At 35.9% G+C, this 27,427-nt stretch overlaps 1 protein-coding gene and 1 pseudogene across 1 annotated transcript; both read right to left on the reverse strand.

Annotated features, from left to right (window-relative positions):
• Positions 1-3,196: 3,196 nt before the first annotated feature.
• On the reverse strand, positions 3,197-13,856 carry LOC146140398 (carboxylesterase 1E-like). Its single transcript, XM_083392615.1, has 9 exons — positions 13,702-13,856; positions 10,444-10,639; positions 10,061-10,248; positions 8,547-8,710; positions 8,212-8,351; positions 5,052-5,273; positions 4,007-4,163; positions 3,621-3,870; positions 3,197-3,362 (listed from the first exon to the last, which is right to left on the reverse strand). The coding sequence occupies exons 1-9, from the start codon at positions 13,854-13,856 to the stop codon at positions 3,197-3,199; spliced, it is 1,638 nt and encodes a 545-aa protein (XP_083248741.1).
• A 3,751-nt stretch (positions 13,857-17,607) lies between these two features.
• LOC146140399 (cocaine esterase-like) lies at positions 17,608-24,606 on the reverse strand (annotated as a pseudogene).
• Between the last annotated feature and the right edge of the window lie 2,821 nt (positions 24,607-27,427).

Below are 27,427 nucleotides of genomic sequence, written 5' to 3' on the forward strand. Positions count from 1 at the left end.
TTGGTCTTATTCAGAACTGTGTTCCATTCCGACGTTGATGTTGTTCTTAACTCGGTCTTATTACTGGAGTCCGTGGTGATATCTCTAGAACACCGGTTTCCAAAACTATTGTAGCACACTAGTGCAGTAACGATTCTTTCTAAAGTAACAACTTTTTACCTAATGCGAACGATTCGCTGACAGCGGGTAGTAGGCTACAGCATAATAGATGCTTTATGACAGTGTTTCCCAACCTTTTTTACACTAGTGCCCCCTTGGGCTCAATATTATTTCATATCGCCCCCTCATCTTGCGTTACAGTAAAGTATTATATTAATCGTTGTCTAACATCATATTGTCTTCACTTTCGTTTCGATAAGCTGTCAGTCATATTTTAGGTTGTCTAACATACATTCACTATTGGAATTTATACATACATTATTTCACCAAGTTATGTCATTACCAGGAAAAAATCATATCTTACTGCACCTAGACTTTAAATCCTTTTCTAGTTGCGGGCACCAAGCAAACTCATAAAGGTCTCTGTGGTCCGCACAAAATGTTAACTGAGAAAAATGTTAGAACAACTGTGAATCAGGCGGGCCTCGGATTTTTTTCATCCATACTACTAATGAAAAGTGTAATAGTGTTTGTTAATCTTTTTAAGTCCGGGCGCACCTGGCGAGCGCGATGTTTTCGGGGTATAACGGCATTTCGTTTAAATTTCCGCCTAATTTTTATTACATTGGCGAAAATAAAAAAAAATGTTAAAAAATATATGTCTAACATTTTTGAATACGTTTTCTGTTTGTCCGCGACTCACTTGGCAGCCTTCCACGTCCCAACGGTAAAGAAGAGCTGATCTAGTCCAAAGACAGCATCAAAACGTAAACGAACTGGACGTAGAAAAATCATTCGCGCGAAGCGCGAAAATGGCGACCCCTACTTTAAATATACAAACATTTTGCCGCGTATAAAACGCTGAAACGCAACAGCAACCAACAGCTTTACATAAGAAAGCCAATTATTACGTAACAATGGTAGGGAAACTACTACAAGTTAGCAGTACGAAAGTTGCCCCTTAAGCTTAAATGTTACCTACAGTGTTGTTTGTTACTATTTTATGTGAACTTTTTATAAAATTTTGCCATAGGTACTTCATGTAACGCCCCCTTGTGTGCGTTCAGTGCCCCTCAAATTATGAAAACACACAAAACGCCCCCTTGTAACTCCTTAACGCACATAAGGGGGCGTTACCGCCCACGTTGGGAACCTCTGCTTTATGATGTTACGAGAGACATAAAAAAAATACCGTATATGATCTAATAATAAAGCATAACTAAAGACAATAATGATGACAGATATAAAGTTCAAAACATAGACTCATGTTTAAAGACTAATTCTCCTTGCGGACCCTATGAAAATTGGGAACCGCTGCTCTATGGAATATAACTTTTTATACAAAGATAACATCGGTTAGTCCTATTAAATTGCTAGTGATAGGCCTATTTTTTTTGTTGACCTGGGGCTGCAGCCCCCTCAGCCCCCGCCTTAATCCGCCCCTGCCCGAGAGTATGATATGGGATGTAACCGACATCGGAGCCTTTGCCGAACACAAAGATTTTTTTACATATCTTAAAATATTCGGCTAAACCGGTAAACTAGGACTCGGACTAACTAAATGACCTGTTCATGGTTAACAACAAGTTGCTGTTGCTCACTTGTCCAATTGCTATTAAAATGGGAAACAGTTGAAAACTAAGACGTAATAAGAATATCAAAGCCCATACAGAAGTAGGTATCATTTTTGAACGTTTCGATAACTCTTTATTCATTGTTGTTGAAAATAAATAGAGTTATTCGAAACGTTTAAAGTAATACCTACTTCAGTATGGGCTTTGATATTCTTGTTACGTCTTACTACAACCTCCAACCATTATGCTCCAAAGTTGAAAACTATATTCGCGTTTAAGAGACGCAGTCTCTGTTCCCCGAATAACCAGCTAACATTCTGCACCGCGTGTGTTTTGTTGTTTTGCCTAGGCTACCACTTTACTTCGACGCTTATGAGTAATAAATCTTCCAAGAAGTATTGAAGATCAACATTTGCACACAAACGACGGCATTAATTGTTTTTCAGTGTTAGGATAAATGGTGCAGTTAATTGAAAGTATTAGTCTAGGTAAGTGTTTCTTAACCTTTTAAGTCGGGTCGCAGTGAACCTCCGAATATGTGGCGGCGCACCTGGCGAGCGTAGCGAACGCGATTTTTTGGGTATACCGGTATTACATTTAAATTTTTAAGTTTTATTACACAGTCTTCATAGTTGAAAGTACTATGCTCAACGAGCTGAGCCGAATGAAAAAACTTTAAAAATATGTCCAATATTTTTAAGACGATTTCCATTTGCCCGCGACGCACCGTGTAAGAAGCGCTGGTCTAGGTATCATCGGAATATGCAGGTTCCGACTCATTTATTTTAACGTGTCAAATTTTATTTAAAAGGCTTTAATACTGTTTTTCGGATCGATGATAATCATTCTTTTGATAGGAAAAGCCATACAATGAATCGCAAATCCAATGTAACTTTTACCTAATATTTAAAAAAACAAGGTATAATTACAAGTCTTGTTTGACAAATTAAGGAAGCTTACATAAATTATGTCGATAGCACAATATAGATACAGTAGAATGCTAGAAATAAGTATAATCCTGTTTTCTGCCAATTCAGTAGACTATACCAGGGGTGTGCACCTTCTGCGAGGCGAATAATTATGTCCCATATAAATAAAAAATTTAAACTGCCCACTCATGTTGATAATTGTCTGCATAGCCTACCACTAAGGTAATCTGGATACTTGATAAAATGAATAGAAAAGCAAGTTTTTTAAGCTTTTGTTAAAACGGCATGTTCATACCGGTATATAATATAAGCTGAATTGTTCTTTTCGTAGTAGTCATCAGCAGTTTAATTTGAATTTGGCGAGCAGTTTAAGACGGAAGGCATATTTGACATGTCCGTATAAATGTTGTTCACCCCTAGCCCATACAATATGATTAAAATGGTGTGCTGGGACAAAAAACAAATAGGATTAAAAACGTTCGGACCACGTCCATATGGCGTAATAAGCTAATTACAACTTATTTGTCGTGCATATATATAGCTTATTAGACTACATAATTGGATTTTAGTTTCTCCATCCGAGAGCAGATAAATCTACTTTTGGTTTAAGATATCTGGCACAATTTCAAGCCAGAGCTTGCAACGACTTAGCAGAAGTTCACTGTCCTCGACATAAGGCATCTTTATGATCAAGTGACGTTTCTGCTTGCTGTCATACCGGGGCCATTGCACACCATAGCCATCTTCGATGTTTGGATTTCTGTTAGTAATCAGTAAATTTTATATTGGCAAAAAGTCTTCTGATAGAGTCATGTTTGTTTATATATATTTAATGTCTACCGTTAGGCATGCTACAAACCAAAAAAAAGATAACGTTTAAATAATAGTGAATATTCCAGTTGCGGTATTGACAGTTTGTACATATTTTCATAACCGCAACTGTAGGCTAAAGTGTGAAAAACGCTACAACTTTTTTAAATGCTCATGTGACTATCTTAGAGATGTTCATACATTTTACCCAGTTTTGGCGAAGTTACACAAGCTCTCCATCCACTGCTTGCTCAGGTGCATTTCGTTTTCGCTGAACTTAAATCCTCCAACGAGATACTCGCATTCGAGAAAGGGATAGCCGAACGTAAACAGAATGTCGTCAGTATGGTCACACTCGCAGATTGAAGCCTTGGGTTTAATTTTGCCAGCGTATTTGTCGTCATGGTGCATCCGAGGCTGTTGGGCCATGTAGTAGACATAGGTTGGGTGACCAGCGTCTAACAAATAGATTTAAGGTTACTTAGAGGAACGGATTCATGCACGAGATTTAATAAGATTTAGATTTTTTATTAATTTAAATTAATGGTAATAAACCATCAATTTATATTTTTCCACTCGTTAGACTCAACATACCAGAATGCGCTTCAGCTTGTTCGATGGTTGGTGCTACAAAAAAGCTGTCCCCATAGACACTACCTAACAACTTGCTCCATTTTAAAGGGTCCTCCTCGTCATATTCTTTTTCGATTGTCTTTAGTATCGCTGCTGCGACGGCCTCTGTTTTATCAATCTGAAATTGAAATGGTAGAAATAAATTGCGTCGATTTTCAGTGTCAAGTAGACTAAAGCTATTGGCTATGCTTACAGCTGCATCTACTCTCAAGCAATATTTTGTAATGCAAAAGCACAGTTAAGTTAATTAGATGCTTAGTACAAATTACTGCGATACAGGTTGTGTCTTCTTAAATTTGTTGTAAAAATGTCTCACCCACTACTAGATTACCAAATCAACTATAACGGTTACTTGTGAGTGGTTCCCAACCATTAGATAGCCACAGTAAAACTCTTTTTACTGGGCCGCGACGCATTTCTAAATGTTCTAGTTTTCTACAGACATTGTTCCAATATGGTTACGTAATAGTAAAACAACTAGAATTATGCGTTGAATCTCAATTTGTTGTTAGTTGTGTAGCAGAGGTTGTGGCTCTGTCTGTAGACCTTAATGAAGCTCACCAAACTTTCTAAAACGACACTTTTAAGCTTAGTGATCAAAAACTAGATCTTACTGTATTGCCTCATATCAAGCCTCGATTGTTTTATCTCTTTTTTTAAATATATCCATTTAACCTTAAGTTCAAATTTAGAGTAAGTTATTATGTATAAACTAGATAAAAATTTTATTTATAGTCAACTGTATTCATTTCTTGTTGTGGCTGCACAAAAATGGCAACAAAAGTATGCCGCGAACTGAAAATGATTGCAAAGCAATGATCTATTTAGTACGCAACCTAAGTAACGTATTTAAGAAATACTTCACAAACTAGTAAGTGGTGTAGTTTTTATTAAACCTAATTACATTGCTCCAAAGACCTATGGGTCAAATTAATGAAAAACGACAAATAATACAAACAGTAAATATTATAGCACTATACGTAGTAGTTACATCAACCCTACCGACCGGTAAAAACGATTGTAGATTTTTGTTCAAAGCTTGCAACGCAGTTGCTTTATCCAAACCGTCGGCAAAGGTTGGAGGTAGGCCCATGGCAAAAAGTCCGCATCCTTCAGTGCTGTTCATACCAAGTATGTAAGGAACAGCGGCAAAGTTTCTGTCTTTAATCAGCTTACTTGAATTATTATGGATCATGATATCATCCACAGTAGGTGTAAACATAGTTTGCTGCAAAGAAAAACATGCAAGGATAAATTTATACAAAAGTTGTCTTTAACCTTCCTGGGATGATATTTTTCCTATTCTATTAGTTATTGTTAGGGCCAGTAAAAGTCAGTACAGTCAAACTTTTTCACTTCGTCTGTCCACAAATCAAAGAATAAGGTTGTTTTCAGCACCTATAGGGCACTGTGGAGGGTAATTTTTGTAAAAATCGTCGTGGAAGCATTGTAAATCAGGAACTTCGACACAATTAAACCATATTAACCCATGTCACAATGACCACTTGGATCAGCAGTAACTTTTATCGCAACTTGTCCATTGTTTATTTATTGTTACGTACCGGTATTTAAATAATTCTTATAAAACACTTTCTCTTCTTAAACGTGGTCTTTTCGAAGATCAACAGTTTGGATTTTAGGAATAGCCCACTGTCATTCTGTAATACAAACATGCCTAAGCAAGCTAAATCGTCTTCAGCAAAAGTTAGACAGATTTGTCGAAATTTTTCTGATAAATTTAATGCAACTCCCGGGGCTGATTTAAGGTCCAATTTGCAAAAAAGCTCAGCCACACATCAGCTACAGTTAAACGCTAAATTTCTATGCGGAAAAACCTACTGAGAAAAGACAGAAATTTCAAGTCTGAAAATGTAAAAATTACATGATGCTGTATTACAATAAATAAATTGAAACACTTTTCTTTCAAAGCTGCGTGAAGGGGGTTACATTACTTCGTTCCTGTTTAATTTGTTATAATAATTTACGATGCGGAGAAAATCGAGGCAAAGTGCCCTTTCCACAAGGACAAAATAACACAAGCTAGCTAAATCTATCGCCAAAAAACACGACGCACATTTATAATCGATAAAACACCTTGACTTTTCGACAAAATATTACGTTTGGGTCTGAAATTGACAAAATATTATATTTGGGTAACTGGTATCAATTCAAGAAAGAACTGTATGGCCTCTCCAAAGAAGCAATTTCGATAGGTCAAAATAAAGACAAAATTTGATAAAAATAAAGCCCAAAAAAACATTTTTTTAGGTCAAAATAAAAATGGCCCTAGTTAATAATATTTAATATGCTTTGTAATTTGATATGAATAGAACAAAATCATAAATAGAGATTTAACAGGAATGAATAGATGTTAGGCGGAAATTTCAGTGTTGACGTTTGTGTGCGATGCTATATGGATATTACGCCCAAAAGAATTGTATTATTATGTCCATAGTTTTATTTCAACGTTTGCGGAAACACAATTTAAAATGCAGAACCTTGTTTTATTTCTCCAAGTTTGCAAAACAAATCTAATTAAAATCATTTGCGTTGTAGGTAAAACTGAAAAAGATCTTAATATAAATTTAAAAAAATATTTCCTAATAGTATTCTTATGTATGATTTAATATAATCTCGTTTTTGTAAATTATGTAAGTGGAAAAAGTGGTGTCACAGAGAATTCAATGGACTATGAATGTTATTCCATTGATTTTTTATTAAGTGTCGCGAAGACGGATCTTTTCTGTTGAATGGTCATGTTTATATATTAGACTAATTGATTATATATTACCTTGGCCATTTATTAACAACAAAAGCAACTGAAACAAAATTTAACACAATTCTTAGTCTGGCGATTGATCTTGCTCCTCCTTTTGCCAAGTTGTTAGTTAATATAATTTTTTTGACAAATAGTACACGGCCACCCCACTGACAACATCTTGCGACCTCTAGGTTGGAAACCACTGAGCTAGATGAGCAACTACCAGTCTAGAACAGTCCCATTTATGGCGTCACAATTCTCATTGTTTTAATCAATAGTCGAAGTATCGTATAACTATAGCGCCATTCTAATTGCCTGGTTTAATATAAATAGGAATGGTACCCGATGTGCAAAACTTTATGAAAAACAGATAATAAAGACCAAAAACCTAAACAAATACAACAACGTTCATACACAATTAAATTTATGTGACCATTGTCCCCACTACACCATTAAAAAATAGATTATATTGACGTTTTGTTGTCGACGTTTGGGCGCTCTAGTTCAAAAAGGCGCCGTTGTTTTAACACAGTTCTGTTTACCCCTGCTTGGGGTAAAGGACGGGTAATAGGTGAACTTAGAATTTGGGTTAGGGTCGAAATTAGAGGAGTTATTGCTGAAGTTAGGGAAGCGTTTGGGGTTAGGTAAATGGGTTTCAAGATCTTATTCTAGCCATTCATGTCTAATTCCGAATGGATCGTGTGTGGGGGAAATCGCCGTTTCAACAGTTTTGGCAAAGGCTTTAATTTCAATATGAAAACAGTACCGCTTTTTTAAGGCCTACTACCACTTATCATGACTATAATCCTGCAAATCGCGTGAGTACAGCCAGGAAAACACCTTGAAGTCTGCACATACGTATATTTGTTTTTAGTTTTTCCCTGAACAAGAGTTAAAAAACGTATTTTTGCGCCTCACATTGAGATAACACAAACTTCTGGTGTAAGATATAAGTGGCCTAAATAATAAAAAATGCGTGTGAGACGATTATACGCCGCCGCCGGTGGTTCTAGTGTTGGCGTATAGTATATGTAAGTAAAGGCGCCGATCAGGGATGCTGTTTTGACACCAGGCTGTTTGCCATTGATGGGTGTGATAGGGGATAGAGTTTGCAATAGTTATGTGTAATACGGGATATGATTTTGAGTTCAGAGTGGACTTTTGGTGGGAGTAGGTGGTGCAGTTAGGGGGGCTTTTGGGAATATGTAAGTCTTATTTTGGCCGTTTAATTCTTCCGATTTGTTTTTTTATTTCCTAGCGGCGTACCGGTTAAGAAACGCTGGATTATACTTTTATGAGTAAAAACCAAGGACGACTGGTTAAAAATAAAACATTGCAAAATGGTGCAAAACATTTAAGCTCATAAATATACATATATATATATGTATATATCAACAACTCTTACGCTCTTTGTTGTGGCATCAATAATGGTCTGTGCGTCCATTTCGTTTAGTTGCCGTAGAATTTCCTCGGGTTCTACTGCTGTTATGTTTAATTGCTTGTGAAGAGCGTCACGTTCGACTGACAAGTCCGTCTTTAGCATTGCTGTGGACAGCATATGCTTCGCATGGTTTGTGAATCAGTGAAATCAAGTTTAGGTGAATTATAGGCTACTGTTATGTGTGAAAAAGGTTCCTGTATATACGACAATCCAATTCATATTGTAAATTTAACAAAACCTAACAGTAAAGTTGGATATTTTATTTATCAAAAGTTTGTTGCTTATCGACACAAGCTAACTTGGCAAAGTTGCAGTTCCGCTGTGACTAATGGCGCGATGAAATAGACCACGTGATTCGGGCGACATGACGTGTAAGCTGACAGAAGACGCTCCAGCACTTTCTCCAAATATGGTTACGTTGCCAGGATCGCCACCAAAGTTGCGAATATTATCTCTCACCCACCTGCGCACAGTTTTTAGATTGTGATAGTCTAAGGCTTGCCTGTAGTCCAACATTAATTTATCTTTGAAAGTCGTCACCTACCAGGCATTGAACATATTCCAGAAAATTTAGCCCCAATCTACACTTTTTGTATGGCTGCATAATAACAAACGTATTAAGTACCTTGTGAGAATCTAGTTTGTTCTTTCGGAATATTTTGCATACTTTTAAATAAATTTCTTAAGCCCAAATTTAGTTCTGTACGAGTCTAAAGTCGTGTTTGACTGTAACCTCATAAATAAAATGGTTCTCTGCAAATTTACCTTTCTTCGCATTGCGCGCATTTTGTTTACCTGCTCGCTTGTGTGGTCAACTACCTTCATGACATAAAGGTTCCACCAAGCCTAAATAACGTTCGCATTTGGAGATTGTATGTTTGTTTGTTTAAGCTACCTATTTTAAGACGACATGTCTAAACAGCTATGGCCACCTAAAAATACATTTTGAGGGTGAGAAAATTTTAAAGTCCAAACATATACTGTACCAACAGGAAGTGAACCATATTTCGCTTTGAGTGGCAATTTTAATAGTCCGCTTACTTAAACCATTGGTTCTTAACTGGGTGCGCGCATGGTTCGCGATTTTGCGAGTTGGGAGCTTTTGAGCTACTAATTTTGAATAGTTCTAGGTGTTTAGACCCCTTTAAATTATATTTGACGACCGATTTGGGCTATGTTTGATCATAACAATTGGAATGTGTTTTACCAGAACAATCATACAGTCGATGGGGATGTAAATTGTGCAAGGGGTTGGGCACCAGGCAATGGCCCACAAGAAAACTTTATTTTTGAAAAAGGACCAACAAGAAAAGCTATATTATTTGGGGCAATATGTATGTTTTGTGTGCGCAAAGCGGCATGTGAAATTCGCTGATATTTATTTTCAGATGCGGTATTTTTAAAGTCATCTTTAGCCAAAAAATCATAATTAACTTTTTGCGCTGGCTCGATAAGGATGATATTTTTTGTGTGCACGCAAAGCACATAACAATTTTAAGGGGCGCGCTAGAAAAAAAGTTAGGAAACACTGCCTCAAACCTTTTTATTTTTGGTTCGGTTTGGTTTAAAGATGAACTTCAATGACGTCATCCGTTGTAGTAGTTTTTTGAGCGAGACGTATCTTTGTAGTATATTGTTTCTTGTTATGGTGTCATAATATGAAACATTATTTCTAACCAACCTGTAGCATTCTACGGATAAACTTGATATTGCGGCGTGTCTATGCGCATTTACAAACGAAACTGACCGCCACAAAATACAATGTTATACTCGATAAATGTAACCAGTAAACTTGGAAGCATAAATTATTTACTTCATGGCCATAATTTGATCCCACAGTCCCATATTTCCTTTACAACTGGATTCCTTTCCGAGGCTGTAGAATCCAAATACGTTAACACGATATTGCGAAACGACAAGAACGACATCGTTGAGTGCTTGGCCGTTGTAACCATAAGAGCTGCCGAAGTTAAACCCGCCTCCGTATATCCAGAAAAGAACCTATACGAACACAGCACAGAAAAGTATCATATTACAGTAATATTAAACTTGTCCAAGAAAAATTAATAAAAAGTCATTTTAGTTTTAGAATTTCTAATAAAGTTAATGAGCTGAAAATCGAGTGTTGCTGTTATTTTTAAATTGTTAAACCGACATGTGTAAACGTTTCGCAATACAGTAGTCAGTATAATATACCGGCAAATTGGATGAATCGTCTAGATTATTCGTATACACGTTTAAATAGAGGCAGTCCTCGTTCATTGTATCTTGGTTATCAGTGGCATACAAAGGCATTGGCATGTACTGTGAAATATAATCGTCCATAAGTTTGCTGGCCATCGGTTTTGGAGGACTCTTGTTGGCTTCAAGAATGCCATCCCATGGTAACGCTCTAAAACAAATCAAGTACAGTAATAAAATAAGATTGATCGTATGTTTGCTAGTTTGTTATATTATAGGGGTAGATAGATAGAAATATTTTTACTTGGAAATTCAGGCCAGACACTTGTAAAAAAAAACAGACACTTGTAAAAAAAAGATGAAGATATATTTCGCCGACAAAGGCATCGTCAGGATATCTTAATTCAAATGAATCAAAAGCACTGACTATGTTCCCGAACGAACTCTTGCGCAAATGCAACTGAAATCCACCTAATTGCCCGCGGGGCGAAAAGTATATTTGTTTGGTTTACATTGACAAACTTTTAAATTAAATATTACTTGATGCATTAGCACATATATGGAATTTCCATATTGATGTGGAAAATACAAGTTCTTCCGTTGGTCAGGACGTAGTCACGTGTATACATGGCTTCCTTGTTGTTGAGAATTTTACCAGTCGACACCGCTTTGTGCTCGCTGAGCTTTAGTCTCCACTTCTGGAAGTAGTCGGACAGGACTGGCATATCCTTGCTGAGAATCCTCGCGACACTACAATTCAGCTCAGCATGAAAATCGCCTAAACATCAGCGTATGTCATACTGCACTTGAGACGGATGGCGGATCACTGATATAAATGTTAAATAAAAGTGAGTCAGAAGTGATCCCTGAGTCACGCCTGCCGCGGCGGACTATGTGGTAAGCAGCTGTAAGTTCGACAAACACAGCACTGGTCTTGGTTTTTGATTCAAACAGATCCTCGATGTTTTGAGTGAGTAGAATGACTCGATCAACGGTATCTTGCATCTAAAGTCAGCTTTCTCCGAACAGGTTGTTGGTCGAAACCGGCTTAAAGCGGCCGTGGATCAGACCTCGAGACGCTTGAACGGGATACAAAGCAGAGAGATTGGAAGATAACCAATTGGCTCATTCAAGGATTTATTTGGCTTTGATATCGCAATCACCATCGCCTTTCTCCAGATTTTCTGTTTTTTTGGGGTGGTGCAAGCAGAAGTCGAGGAAAGCGCCTAGCTAATAATTTAGTGCATTTCCCGCATGGAGTAAAACCTTTTGGCAAAAATGTTTTGGACCCAAGGCTCTACCCGGCTTTAGATGTTAGAGGGCTGCGGACAAATCTTCAGAGATGAAGTCCTTTGAGAGATTGCTACCCGCACCACTGTTCCTCCTTAAGTTCGACACATTCTTTTTACAAGTCGTGGTAACTCGCGGCTCAATGGTTTTGTCCCGTTGTTTTACCAACCTCAAGTCATGCCTTTTCTTGCCTACATTTACTGTATTACTAACACAAATCACTAAAAGTATTGACTAGAGCTAGAGGCCATATTATTAAATTGATTTCCATAGTGGGGGAATTGTTACATAAACCAGTGTTTCTCAACCGCCGGTCCGTGTCCACTTTCCTGCCGGTCCGCCAAATATATTACAATTTTAAATCTCAATACAAAATGCAAGAAACAAAGGTTGTTGAAGGCTTGTCTATCAAAATTTAGAACATTGCCAGTTCCGTTATTTGCAGCATTGTGACGTAACACAGAGTTATTGGTCTACTATGGACTTTCTCATACGTTACAATGCTGCCAGTGTTGTACCTAACACTTTAAAAGTAGGCTACAACTCGTAAAGTCTTAAACTTTAGGACCGATTGTATGTGAAAACCTTCAATAGAACCACGAATACCACGTATAATATCAAAAAGACAGCAGCAAAATGCTCATTAAATTCTAATTTCCATTCTTTGCTTTTAAGTTGCATACTTTTGTAGTAATTACATTTTGGGTTGATTTTGTTTTTTGAAGGTCCACCGCTTCGCAAAATTTGTTTTTAAATTTTACCGGTCCGTAAGCTAAAAAGTTTGAGAACCACTGACATAAACGCCATCACGCTGTCGGTATATAGCCGCATGTGGCTCGCCAGCCGTATGCAGGCCACCATTACTAAAGAGCAGTGGTTCTCAACCTTTTTTTAACCTGTGAACTAAATTCTCTTTTCAATCAAACGACGAAAATCTTTTCTAACCAATCTTGCAAAGAAACAATTCCTGAACAATTTTCCTGAATATTAAGTATGTGAGTGTAAACAATTTATCGTTTACTTATCATGCGATAGCCAAGCTGGACGGGCTATAACCTTTTTTCCTTTCCCACAATTTTTCCTAATAAATAACTTACTGTTAAGCTACCTAAAGCCACACTGAATAACATAACGTCAGTCACTAACTCATTCCATTAGATTTTTTATATTCAACTTTTTCAAAGGCCTCTCTACCAGAAAATACAAAGTCTGTCTTGCGAAACTTATAGTTTGCACGGCTACTTTTTTGTTGAAATGTGAACAACTTCCTAGATTAGCAAGAAAGAATTTTGTGGTAAACGGGTTGAAACAAAAATCGAAAAACAACTAAAATGTCAATGGTGTTGTAGCAAAAAACAGAAAGCACACAGAGCGCACTGTGACGTAATTCTAAGAAACTGTATACGTATGCTTCAGTTCAAGGTCTTGTCTCGCGATAAAAAATAACTGCACTGTTTTGATTTAGAAGTGGGCTTTGCTTATTAGGCCTACTTCCACCAATGTGCAAATGCAATGTGCAAATTCGTCAAAAACTCCCCCCAACTAAAGTCACAATGAATGGACTTGGCAAAACGGTTTCGGACAACTGATTTAGGAAGTTACGCAACGCGTTTGGCAAAAACAACTAGCACATTGCTCGATAAAAGCGATAATTTGGGCAAACATTAAGGCGCAATTAGGCCTTGTAAGGCACAAAAATGCAGAGGATGGCACTGGCCCTAATTAAACATTCAACAGAAAAGAAAAACAAAATATCCAATTCTCGCCTAGTGATATTCCCCATTTACAAAATTTTTCAGCGATTGTCATAGTACGTAGCGATATTCGGCGAAAAGTGTAACATTAATGTAGTTCAAATAGGCAAACAATAACATTTGAGGGCATAGCTTAGTGACTTTGCGCATGCCGTTTCAGTTAAGCACAACACAAGGCAATTTGGAAACGACCATATGTTAAAATAAATAAGTTTAACAGGTTTCTTACTTTTCAGGAGCTTTAAATCTCAGATTTCCTGTTGGTGGCTTGGCAAAGGGAATGCTTAAATAGGTGTAAACCTGTTTTGCATCTTTGTGCTTCGCTTTGGGTAAAGCCACGCCTTTTAATTTGCCCAATTCAGTTGTCACAATCGGGCTATCCATGACCAAATCCGATTGTAAATGTTCAAATAAACGTATAGGTTTATGTACTTTAAAAAAATCAAATAGCCTGTAACTGCATAGCTTACTCCAATAATAAATTGTTAAAGAATTCTGTATTTATGACATATACCTGGAATTTATCTTGCTTTCTAAAATATTTTACAATAACTGTGATTCAGATTTGCTCTGTACCAAGTCAAACTACATCAATCATGCACTTCAAATAAAAAATACTCAAGCAGACTTAAAAGTAAATACAGCCTAACCTTCTGTTTACCCATGGCTTAATATAAATATACTTGTAAAGCTCAGCCAAAGGGCAACAGTATTCGATGACTTGGATGCAGAACGTTGAATGCATTTCTAAACTGAAGGACCAATGTTGGTTGCATATTGAACAACTAACTTGGTTGCCTCTACTTAAATATTGGACTAGAATTTGACACATTAAGTGTAAAAGATCACGCTCGCCAGAGGATATCTTTCTGTAAAACTGCTATTTCTCTGTTGAAGTTATATTTCAAGTGAAAATAAATTAAGAGACCGTTTAGGTCCCTTAAAATAACCTAAAAAACATTGGTTATGATTAGGGCTATTTATTTTAACAATTTAAACGTAAAGTTAAAATTTGTCACAATTATTTGATCAAAATCATAACAAAATTGACAAAAACTGTAGTAAGCTTCTTTAATTTGTCGGTTAGTTTATTTTATTTTTTTATTTTATTAAAATAAAGTTTTTAATTACATCGACCTGTATTATATCTTTACAACTGTATTATATCTTCATTGGAGAAATATACACTGCAGGCCTACGCGAGCCGGTATAATTAACCATGCAGGTCTGTTTATCGCATTAGGTCCAGGTTAAACTTTCTACTTATTTCAGATCGCTATGCATCTGTAAGTTGACAAATATATTCAACAGTATTTGCTGTTCCTGATTTGCAATTATACCATTTTCTAGTTAGATAACATGGTATAGTATAGGTCTAGTATTTTTTTTGTCATAATGTTTACGTTGTTTTCGTCATTTTGTTACTTTTATAGCTGTTTGTCTTTTTGATAAGCAAATAATATCAACTGAACATTGTCCTAGAGTTTTGCATATACCAGGAAAAATTAATTATTTAAGGTCCATCAGTCGCCATCTAAACATCAAAGACAAGTGACGACGCCAAGACAATATTGCAGTACTGTAGTTCAATCAATAATGCGTTGTTTAATCAATTAATTCCTAAAATTTAAAGTTGTGTCCCAAAAAGTATTGTTAGGTCGAAATTTGTAAAAATTTTCCCTTTTTTATGACAAAGTTTTTCTTTTTTACATCTAATTTAAGAATAATCGCCCCATAGTTGTTATAATAAACTAGTTGATATTACCAAACAAACTTTTTCCCGGTGTAAGTGCATGTCGTTCGAAAGTGGTTTACTTTTAACATTGAATATAAGCAATGACAATTAATTTTTTAATATTTTATTTTACTTATTTGTAACTGTGGCATCATAATGACGCCATGTCTTGTATTATTAAGTTACAAATTTATACTTTGTTCTTATGAAGCCTAGCTCAGTGCTTTTCAACCGGGTGTATCGTACACCCCAGGGTGTACCATATTTTTTAAAGGGTGTATAGGGGTGTACCAGATAACGCATGACAATAGGCCGATGGCTATAGCTATCTGACAGGAGTTGTGTTACTTTGCCGCCTCTCACTGACCATTGTGATTTAATATTTCTATTATCTTATGTTATCGTACGACCAGTTTCACCTGTAGTAACTAGTAACCTGTTGTTTAGACGTGACTTTGTGGCTATTCGGCATAAACGACGTAAACGATTTCAAAATAAGCATCAGCAGTTTTTGCCTTACAAGTTTAAGGTTTTCCAGCACAAAACAGTAACTTAAGGATATCTGAATTAAACGTTTGTGACACACTAGTTAGAGCAAAATATGGTTGCAACGATGGCCTGAAGCAATTTCAAAATGCTACAACTCAATGTTGGTGGTGCGGGTCAAAAAACAAAGCACACCACGGGCCACATACTTACCGCGGGCCGCATTTGGAAGAGTAACTTGGGCTATTTAACGAGTGAACTTAAACTACGATCATATTTGTTTCAAAAAAGGCAGAGTTTAAACAGTTTAAAAACCATATTGAATTTTCACACGATCCGTAAGAAAGTGCAATTCTAAGCAAAAAGATATACGGCAATTAGGGCTTCCAAAGGATCGAAAAGTCTGACTTTTAGACTTAGAGGTCCTAAACAATGCACTAATTTGACTTAACAAATCTGCATAAGAAGATTAAGTTTAATGATACTGGATCCACCCGAACCATAACACTAACCAGCACCCTAACTCAAATATTGTGCGTTGATTTAATTATAGGCCTAACACGCTTTTGGTCCCAATACATCAATGTGCGACGTAACAATCCCATATAGCCTACTCTGGACGAGACGTTCAAAATAATTATTAAATTAACGCACATATTATTTGGGTTCAGGTAGGTCAAGTATTACTAATTCTATCTCACATTTTTTGTTATCTTTTGTGGATTTTCAGCGAATATTTTCAATTTATCTATGCCGGAAGTTTACCTAAAGGTCCAATTAGTGCATTGCCACGACCTCAAGGTCTAAAAGTCAGACTTTTCTGCCCTTGGATGCCCTAATTGCCGTAGACCTTCTTGCTGAGAAATGCACTAATTTAACAGATCGGGTGGAATTTTGGGTATCGCTCCTCAACATTCCTAAATACCGAAATCTCAGTGAAAAAGCAATTTTCATTTTTGTCCGCATCACCACGACATACCTTTACGAGCAAAGATTATCTGCTCTTTTAGAAATTAAAACCGAAAAAGAAATTCTATCAAGATGATAGGAGCACTCGAAACAAAGGATTCTGCCTCGGTTCGCACAACTGACTGAAATTTCAACAGCAACGCTCGCATTAAATGACTGATGAAATTGTGTATTTGTATAAAGATATGCTACGGGTGTTTTAAACTTGCAGCCCTGCTTATCCTTATTCCGAATAGGATTACTACAGATTCGGTGTATTGCGTGGACTGGGGTGTATAAGTTTTGAGTAAAGGTAAAAACAGTGTAGCCTATACCATTCCGAAAAAGGTTGACAAGCACTGGTCTAACTTACATCAGTTGGTACTCATAATTAAGGTCCTATGCTAAATTGCAAAATGTAAAAAAAGACCTTATAACTTAAACTAATCGATTTTATTCAATTGACTTTTTTGTTACCTTTAGCATGTTTTGCAATATGAAGCTAACATCGAATCACTGTCGGCATTTTGAATTTCCCATAACAAATCAACAGAAAACATTTTATTGCAAATTTCTTACCTATTTTTCTGGTCCATGAGTCTAAATCACTCGTTAAAACGTTGTAAAAATTTGTTTGTATCTTTTTTAATTGAAATGCCTTACTTAGCCACATTTCATATGATAACTATTAAAAATAAACCTCATGACGATGATTAAACTAAAACAAAGTTGTCAAGCTCTTTATTAGTTGTTCGTATAAGCCCATTTGAAAGGCCACAAACGTGAGCATCTCAGTCATACATCCTTCTATGGGGACGCTTTTGATCTTTCAAAATTATCTTTTATGTTACACAAAAACGTAAATCAAATATTTTACCATACAATTAGAAAGAAATATTATATAAACAATAAAATCAAAGACAGCATTAGAATACCCGGTGGCTAAATGGGAACGTATTCGTTCATTCACTTCTTAAGAATTGAAGGAATAGTTTCGAGCCAGAGCTTGCAACGTTTTGGCACAAGGTCGCTACCTTCGGCGTAAGGCATCTTCATGACGAGGTGACGTTTCTTTTCGCAGTCGTACTGAGGCCATTGTACGGTGTCACCACAGTCGCCGTTGGGGTTTCTGATACATGTTTTGACAAATGGAAATATTCATTTCAAGGTAAACACCAGTTTTCACTTTTTTTAGTTTAATAACTAGATATAGTATTAAAAATGGTTATTCCGCAATTCTTCTTTTGGTAGGCCTAAATTAAAATGTTGAAGTGGCTTAAGGTCATGATCAATTTTTTCAAGGCCTAAAATCTGATTTTTTATTATAACCAATAAATTTGTAGTTCGATTAACGTAAAGTTGCATTATTTGTTCAATAATATTTAATATCATAAATTTGTAAATATGTTTTAAATGTCGGGTTCAAAAATTTTGTTAGGGTTTTTTGAAGTTTATTATTGTAAAAAAAAAACTGCAAATTCTGTGCAAAACCTACCCTGTTTTGGCAAAACTGCACAAACTCTTCATCCACTGCTTGCTAAGTCGCCTTTCGTCATCACTATACTTGAACCCATCTGATGTGAATTTGGAGTTTATCAAGGGATAACCAAAAGTGAACACTACATCGTCGCCATGGTCTGCTTCGCAAAATGGGTGTTTCTTTTTTAATTTGCCGGCATATTCATCGTCATGATGCATCTTCAGTTGTTGGGTCATGTAGTAAACGAAGGTCGGGTGGCCACCGCCTGATGACACAAAAACCGAAGAAACCGTCTCATAATTATTCGACAAATATTTTAAATTTGACGTAAAATATTTTTAACAGTCCTGGTTATGGATTGCGGTAATCTGCTTAAAAACTGGAACTGTGTTTTCGTTTAAAGAAACATATTTTTTTTTACTTTTACTGAAGAACAAAGTTTAAGTATCTGACTAAACTGGCTTGCTGTATGTTTATTTAAAAAGCATGACCTTTCATATTTATTTCAAGGGGACTTGCAAATTACCAGAATGTGCCAAAGCTTGGCCAATGCTGGGAATGACGAAACTCTTGTCTCCCGTAATACTTCCCAGTATCTTGCTCCATTTGAATGGGTCTGTGTCTTCATATTCTTCGTCCAGAATCTCCAAAATTACTTCAATGATTTCCTCTAACTTATCTGGCTGAGAGACAAATTGTTTTTAGGCAACATAATGTTAAACGTTCAAACTTTATAAGTAATACAGTTTATACATGTAACCTAATTTTATCTGCCTTACTTCGTTTCATATTTTATAGATATAATTACGGAACATAATATCATATCATGAAACAAACAAACAATAACCTAGTTGTATTCACTATACAGACGTTTCAACCCAGATCGAAAAAATTACCCCAGTGCCTAACTCACTTTTAACTTTTCAAGCGACCAGGTTAATTTTTTTTCGACAAAACAAATTAAAAACCTAATTCAGTTTAACATTTAAAAAAATAACGCTATGTGGCGCAACGTTTTTCGATAACATAAAAGTGTTATGCCATTCTAAAAAATACTTTCCCACTTTAACCCTCTGAAAAAAGATATTATGTTCCTCCTACTTTGAATATATGGCTCAAGCTTCGTGGCGTATTAAAGGCCTTTTTTACAAACGCATTTACAAGGCCGCATAATTATAGCGATTGAATTGACACATTATAGGATCACTGGTTGAAGAAAGGAATTTTGGACAGTTAGACTAGCATTAATTCTACGTTAAACATTCCCATAGCCGTATCGATCGACCGCAAAAATTAATATGCCATACGTGAAATTATTTTTTGGTTACATGGTAAATATCCACCTTTAGTTGTATAATAATCATCGGCTATAAGACGAGGCTAACTAACTTACACGGACATGTTATATCGACCATAATAAACAAGAGTGGGTGATATCGTGATGAATTCATACATTTCGTTTAACCACGCAAATTCAAATAGATTTACACCAGTTCGATTAAGCACCATCTTCCTATGCATTTCAACCCTACCAACGCCACTTTTTAAAATATCGTTCAAATACAAATATATTTTAACATTATTAGTGCTTTATTACCCTTTCATATTCGATTAATTTGATCCTTTATTTTTGGCTAATTCACATTAAAAACGTCTTTACAAATGCCAAGCAATCGCCATGACGAACAAGCAAATGTTTCACTATCTCCAAACTCGTATTTACGTGGCGACGATAAAAGTTGTGACCAGCGTGGTCATGTGAGTCGTGTTGGTGTACTATAATCTACTTTCGGTGAAAAACTTGATGCAACGTGTTACTAAATTAGATAAACTTTTTAAGCTAATACGAAATTTTATGAGAAGGTCTGTCCAAATATAGTTTTAGCCATACCCACAAATATTAAACTAATCATTCGCTCGATTTTTTCATTTACCTAATTTACCACCATGGAAACAGGTCATGTCAACAGAAACTCAATTTAGTTCAAATCCTTCGACTCTCCGTGAACACTATGGCACTACTTTGTCCTTTTAAAGTAAGCAATTTATGATAACGGACCTAATCCAATTACAATGTTTGGTAATTTAGATAAAGAATAAAAGTCATACACTTCCCGAAAGTTGTTTCAAGCACCTTTTTTATTTGACAATGGTCTAACGTTGGGATACCCGTTTTGGCTGTTAAGATACCCGTTTTTGGCTATTTTTAAATTGTAGTGTGTCTTTAAACTATCTTCAACATTTTCTTCCATTTTTTTACCAGCAGTATTTAGTTTTTGTATTCTATGTAATAGCCTAACATTGAAACACCAGCAATTTCGTAATGTTAGCCCTGATTTTTTTTTGCAATTTCGTAATATTAGCCCTGATAAGTTTTTAATTCAAAAAGAAATGTTAGAACAACAAATCTCTGAATACCGGCATTCCCATTGCGAGACTGGCCCTCATACTGCTGACGCATGTTTGCTTGTCCAAGCCTTCAGCAAATTTCGGGGGCATTTGTAAAGCGAAAAGTCCGAATCCTTCAGTGTTGTTCATACCCAATATGTAGGGAACAGGGGCGAAATTCCCGTCTTTCAACATCTCGTTGGGATGCTTGGGGATCACAACGTCATCCAAAGTAGGAGTGAACATAGTTCTAAAAGGCTATAATAAAGGATACAAAATAAATTATTGAAATGCTGTGCTATTTATTTAGCGTGTGTTTTTTGGTTTCGTCTTTATTTGTTTTGGTGCTTTAAATCCATTTGTTTCTGTTTTGCCTTATTTCTGCTAGATCTACAAAATTAATAAAATGAAATAGACAATTCGTAAAATGTATTCTGCATACGTAATACGATTATACCGCAAACAAGTCGAAATCTGTATAGCTTGAGAAGCGCACCACTTCGAACATTTTTTTATAGTCAGAATTATGTGTTCCCTCTATCTGAGATATAGGGCAAAATTCTTTCGTGGAAACACATACTAAGCTCAAAATCTATATATACTTTTGGTAATATTCCTATTTTTCTGAAAGCAAAATTTTCAAATGGAAGAAATATTGGATGAAAAAATAATCCAAATGTTTTGCTTAATTCTTTCAGTATACGACATTGATAATGCTCATCGGAGTAAAATATATATCCTGTTTTTTTTTTGGATTTTTATCAATTGTTATTCGCACGGAATCGCCTGTGTTTTCACCAGGGAGTCGAACCGGAACCGAACCGGAACTTTATGAACCGGTTTTGGGTCAATTTTTTCCGAACCGTAACCGAACTTCAACCGGTTTTTATAAGATTTTAAGGAGCCGAACCGGAACTGAACCGAATAATTTGAAAGTACCTGAACCTTAACCGAACCCGAACCTGTAAATTAAAGCGGTTCGCTCCTGCATGACGTCACAACTTCTATTTTACAGTCAAGTTACGCCATGTTCGAAATTTTATGTAAAAAATATGAATATTGAATAAAAAAATCGTTCATTTTTTATTTTTTAGATATTTCAATATTGAGTTGCTGTTTTTTTAATAAGTCACGTAACTGAGATTAAATGACTTACAGTTCAAAGATTATTCTCTACATTTATCGACCTACATTTTGAGATTTAACGCAAATTATATTGTGTCTGAACCGGAACTTTATGAACCGGTTTTAAAATAACGAAGGTTGAACCGGAGCTGAACCAGAACTTTTAAATTACTCCGAACCGAAACCGGAACTGAACTGGATTCCGAAAAAATCCTTGAACCCGAACCGAACCTGAACCGGAAAAATCAAACGGTTCGACTCCCTGGTTTTCACCTTTCGGATTTAGGCAGATTTTTTTTTTCAAAAACTAATCTGAATGTTTGACTTACCGTACATAATTAGGATTTTTACCATTTTGTTGTTATTATACTGTAGTAACCAGAACATTATTTTGCTTAAACACAATCCCTGATAGATATTTTTTGAATATTTCGTACTTTTTAAGTTAACTAAATGGCTAAAACTTTACATCACCTCGGCATCAATAGCTTTAATTATTGTTTCAGCGTCCATCTCTCTCAATTGCTTTAGGATATATTCGGGGTCAGTTGCTGTGATCTTCAGTTGTTCGTGAAGAACTTTACGCTGCGCTGACAAGTCCGCATTTATCATTGCTGTGAGCAATTAAATGATACATACAATCGAGCTATACGGACATTCTTAAATGTTATTTGTTTAATAATGAACGAATGAATATCAGTGAAACCACAGGAAAGCTAGCTTTAGAAACTCTATGGTGTTAACGTCCATGTAACCTACTAACTAATTACAATGTATAAAAAAACAAATTGCCTTAATGCAAGCGACATTTTCTCCGAATTTGTCATTCATCAATAATATCAACCGAACAAACTACCCACTTTCCATTGTTGCAACTCCGCTTTGACTGATGGCGCGATGAAATAGACCACGTGATTCGGGTGACAAAACGGAAATTCCGTGATTCGGGTGACAGAAATTCCTCCGGCACTTTCTCCATATATGGTTACGTTGTCGGGGTTTCCACCAAAATTGTTAATATGGTCTTTAACCCATCTGTGCAAATAACGCAATAATATTGAAAGTAGGTTCAGTTAGAGTTTGTTAAACCGATTATTAAGTAAAAACCCAATGCTATTAAAACATTTTACGTGTTTGGATTTACCAGTTGCATAACATGTTTACTTTAATGCTAGGATTTGATCCTGAAGTCCCATGTTGCCTTTGCAGCTGGATTCCTTGCCGAGGCTGTAGAATCCAAACACGTTAACACGATATTGTGGAACAACTAAAACGACTTCGTTGAGACCACAGAGTGCCTGGCCATTGTAACCGATTGTTCCCCCGAAGCTAAACCCACCTCCGTATATCCAAAAAATTACCTAGGAGAATGCAGCTTTACTCGAAACGTTGGAAGACTAATAAACAACTTAGTTTATTCTACTGTATATTTAAATTGGTCATAAATCTATCCCGGTGTAAAGCTAGTACCGGTAAATAAGCTTTCTTGTCGGGGTTGTTGGTATACACGTTTAGGTATAAACAATCCTCGCTCATGTTTGCCAAATCTTCATTATCCAGAACTGGTACAGTCGCGTAATCCATGAGCGGACCGATAAATGCTGCGCTCGCCATAGGTTCAGCTGGAGATTTGCTGGCGTCTAACACATTGTTCCATGGTTCCACCCTGAACAACAATGTGTCCACTCGAATGTTTGCAAACGAGGAATTGGTTTAAGGCAGCAAACTGTAGGCTACCCAATGCATTACAGTCTTTATTCAAAATTATAACTGAATACATTTTAACTAAACTTTATGTTACATTATATAATGCCGTAGATTGCAAAATGTCGGAATGTGACATCAATATTTTTGAAAACACGTCTAAAACGCATTTAAATATAAATGAGTTTGGAAAAAAAAACATTCCAAAAAATAGGACAAAAATTCTTTAACTATCAAACATATCATACATTAATAAACCCCAACGTTCACTTAATTAACTACATTCGATATTGGCATGCTACGCAATTGAATTTTACAGTTGAATTACAGTATGGCACGCTCACACTAACGGGCTTTAAAATTATTTTTTTGGCCAAAAAAAAATATCTTGATCAAAGTAAACCGCTTCGAAATACCATTATTCTTACTTTTCAGGATTTTTAAATCTCAGATTTCCCACCGGTGGTTTTGCAAATGGAATTCCAAAATAGGCAAAAACCTGTTTTGCTTCTTCGTCGTTTGCCTTGGGTATGGCAATACCTTTCACTTGGCCCAAACTAGTGGTAACGACTGGACAGTTCATAACAAGTCTTGACAATTACACAAATCCTTTAGAATAACTAGCGATTTGCGTAATAAAGACGAGTTTAGTGATAATAAGAGTAAAGAAAGGTTTTGGTCGAAATTGTCACAACTTGTTCAGGCGATAAGATAGCAGTAATTCCTCGTACTAATTGTGTCCACATACAAATGTTGAATCAACTTTTACAGTTTGCAGCTATATACAAAGTAATTTTGAACCGTCTCTGCTTTTGCAGCAAATGAATTTATTTTACAAAGTTTTACAATGAGCTTATAAATGACAGAGTTCCTTGCATTGTTGTACAGTACACTGTACAATAAAAAGAAGCTTACTATAACTTATTGATGAACACGAATTTGCTATAGGGGCCATTATGGTAGATTTAAGCGGCAGCACAATAATCTTTGAACACGTTTTAGCCACCATATATAAGTCAACTTTACCTATTTTAGGTCTAATTATCCTTATCAACGATCGTTCTCACACGTCCAGACATTTAGCTTGCGCACACAACTATACAGCTTACAGCCAGTTTGGGCAAACAACAAGGCCGAATAACGATTTTGTCAAGGCATTCTCTTCAACATAAAAGGGCCTATGTTGAATTTGAAGTAATAAATTTTAACTAAGCAAAAATCATTTTTAACCTACTATCCTTTAGTTGAATCTCAACTGTTGATTTCATATGTAAAAAGTCCCACAATGATGCTTAGCAAGGCCTGTCTCACCACCCCCCAGTTGCATCCACATGCAGCGTTCGATGGACTTTTGTGTCAACAAAGGCTTGGTCTAAATCTAATTGTGTACGTGGATGTTTCCCAAATAATGGTGTTTGCCGATGATGAAGTGAAAAATTAGTTTGTTTTAATCTTACAAAAACTCTTACCGCATGTACAAATATTAACTATTTGGTATAAGCAAAGATATTTTATGCCTTTTTTAATGTTTTCCTTTTGTGATTTTTATATTAATTGGAGATGAAAATTAGCAGCAATATTACTCCCGCTGCAGTCGAACTCTTACACATCTCTGAACTTAATTTGATTAAGTTTGCAGGACCAGTAATCCAATAGTGAAGTTACCAGATAAAAGTCCAATAAAATGGTCTCCGCTTGTAAATCAATGAAACGTTAAAGATAAATATTTGTTAATAATTCCTACTGCTGATTAAAAACGTACACACGTATTCAACATGAGTATAATATTGCTTTCGATTGTTAAATGATCGACGATTTAACTAGGCGAATGCTACATATCCATTTGAACAACGACGGCCCTTTAATTTGGTGTACTTCAAGCACAGTTTCGGGCCAGAGCTAAGGACCTGCCAATGGGTCTATTCCTACTTCGTAAGGCATTTTCATGATCAGGTGACGTTTATTCTCGCAGTCGTACTTTGCCAATTGTACAACATTACTACAGTCGCCGTTTGGGTTTTTGAAATAAACTTTGGAAACATATATCTGTAATTTGAAATATTGGAATATACCTGAAACTTATAAAATTATACCAATTGGGCTTTCACTGGAACAATGCTTTAAGAAAAAGTTGATAATCGGCAAATCTAACGATAGCACTGCTCTCCAGGATATTGAAAGGCGATAATGACTTTTTTTATAATTCTCAGATATTGTTTATTCTAGCCCAGCGGTTACCAAACTTTTTAAAAAACGTTGCCTTGCGGACCCTTCGCAATTATTTTGATAATTCGCGGCCCTTCAAAAATTTAATGGTGAGTTGACCTATGTTTTTCGTAGTGGACTAGTGCAGTCACAATTCTAATGTAACAACTTTTGAACTAATGGAACGATTCGCTGATTTTGATGTCAAAGAGACATCAACTAACTCGCTTTATTGTCGAATAATAAAGCATAAATAAATAAATAAATAATAATAATAATAATAATAATTAATAATGTTTAAAACATGGACTAATGTTAAAAAAACATTCGCAACGGCTAATTCTCATTACGGACCCTCTGAAACTTTTGTATGGACCCCAGTTGGTCCCTAGTTTGGGAACCGCTGTTCTAGCCTATGAAACAAAGAAAAGTTAACTTACTCAGTTTTGGCAAGGTTTCACAAGTTTTCATCCAACGTTTGTTAAGAATTTTTGATCATCGCTAGACTTAAACCGCTCTAAAGTAAATTTACAGTTGCAAAGCCACGATCTAATTAGTACGCAACGTTGCCAAATTCACACAATCATTTTTTAGGAAAACTGTTAACAGAATTGTTTTAGTTTCTTTACAACATTTGTTTTAGATGCTTTTTTTAATGTTGAATAGTTCTTTTAGTTTTTTAATAGTTTTTTAATGTTGAAAAATGATTTCGCCGAAATGGCAATGGTGTTGTAGTAAAGAACAAAAGCACACAGAGCGCACTGTGACGCGTTTCTAAGACGTATGCTTCAGTTCAAACCTTTGCCTCGCGATAAACAAAATAATGGTAATTCTTTGTCCATGTAGTATTATTTCTTTGGGAACTTTTTGTCTATTGGCTTTTTCCAGATATTTTTTTACAAAAGCATTTCGGATGTTAGGGTGTTTTGAATGAATGCATCTCGTTGTTTGTTTTATTTTTCCAAATTGATAAGCATCGAGCCATTTCATGATTTCTGTGTTTTCCCATTCGCATGGTATTGGGTGCAATGTTATGAGTTACCACAGTGGGTGCGGTTTCTGGGCATGTATTGTCATTGAAAGTCCTTTAAATTTGAAATATGGTTTTGTTTGAAATCGTCGAATAATGTTTGTTTAAAATCTTCGGTGACACAAGTAAGTTAAAAAATTTGGCGTTTTTTGTTGATCGTTCTGCATCCTAAGGAGTTTTTTCTATTATTTGGGTGTGATATAAAATCGACAAATCTTATATTGGTAATCTATGGTTGGATGTGTTTTACATTAAACAGGAAGAAAGAAAAAATAAGAGGTTCAAAGGCAGTTTATTAATATTGGAGTTTCCGCTAGACGGCGTACGCGAGAAGTTATTGGTAGAATTTGGTGGTCTAGAAAATTTGGCCAGGCTTCGCCCTCTATGAGTTGCCTTCTGTGACGGGGCAAATTAAGACCAATTAATTAGTGACGTCAGAATGACGTAACCAATTGCACTTGAGAAAAAAAGTATCGGCACAAGAAAAAACGAGTTTAACAGTTAGATGTGGCTGGGTAATTTAAGGTTAAGCTAAAAATGTTAAGGGATGCAAAAGGACAAAGCTACAATAAAAGTATAGGGCTAGGCGAACACCAATACCCTGCCTTGGTCGTGAAGTCTGAGACTCCCTAACACCAACAATAAGTTTTTTTAATATAAAGTAGGGCGCTGTATAAATTAGCATATTCGCTGGTCGCTGCGCTCCAGGCGAAAAACGAAGAAAGTCCGGCGGAACTTTGCTTGCCTAAATTCGGATGAATTATAAGTGGACTTTATTTATTACTTCGACATTATGAAAATGCAATGTGCAAATCGGTCAAAAATATCACCCTAATTATAAGGTTACAATGTAT

The sequence above is a fragment of the Ascidiella aspersa genome, chromosome 6 (genome assembly GCF_963924565.1).
Source record: "Ascidiella aspersa chromosome 6, kaAscAspe10.2, whole genome shotgun sequence".
In the NCBI taxonomy this organism is placed as follows: domain Eukaryota; kingdom Metazoa; phylum Chordata; class Ascidiacea; order Phlebobranchia; family Ascidiidae; genus Ascidiella; species Ascidiella aspersa.

Bases quoted from the DNA above. Each gene is read 5' to 3' on its own strand.
- LOC146140398 (XM_083392615.1), bottom strand. From the start codon at position 13,856: ATGGATAGCCCGATTGTGACAACTGAATTGGGCAAATTAAAAGGCGTG. The intron at 8,711-10,060 runs GTAAATAATTTA...AACTGTGCGCAG, and splicing joins GATCAAATTATGGCCATGAA to GTGGGTGAGAGATAATATTC. The intron at 3,363-3,620 runs GTAAAATGTATG...GATTACTAACAG, and splicing joins TGTAACTTCGCCAAAACTGG to AAATCCAAACATCGAAGATG.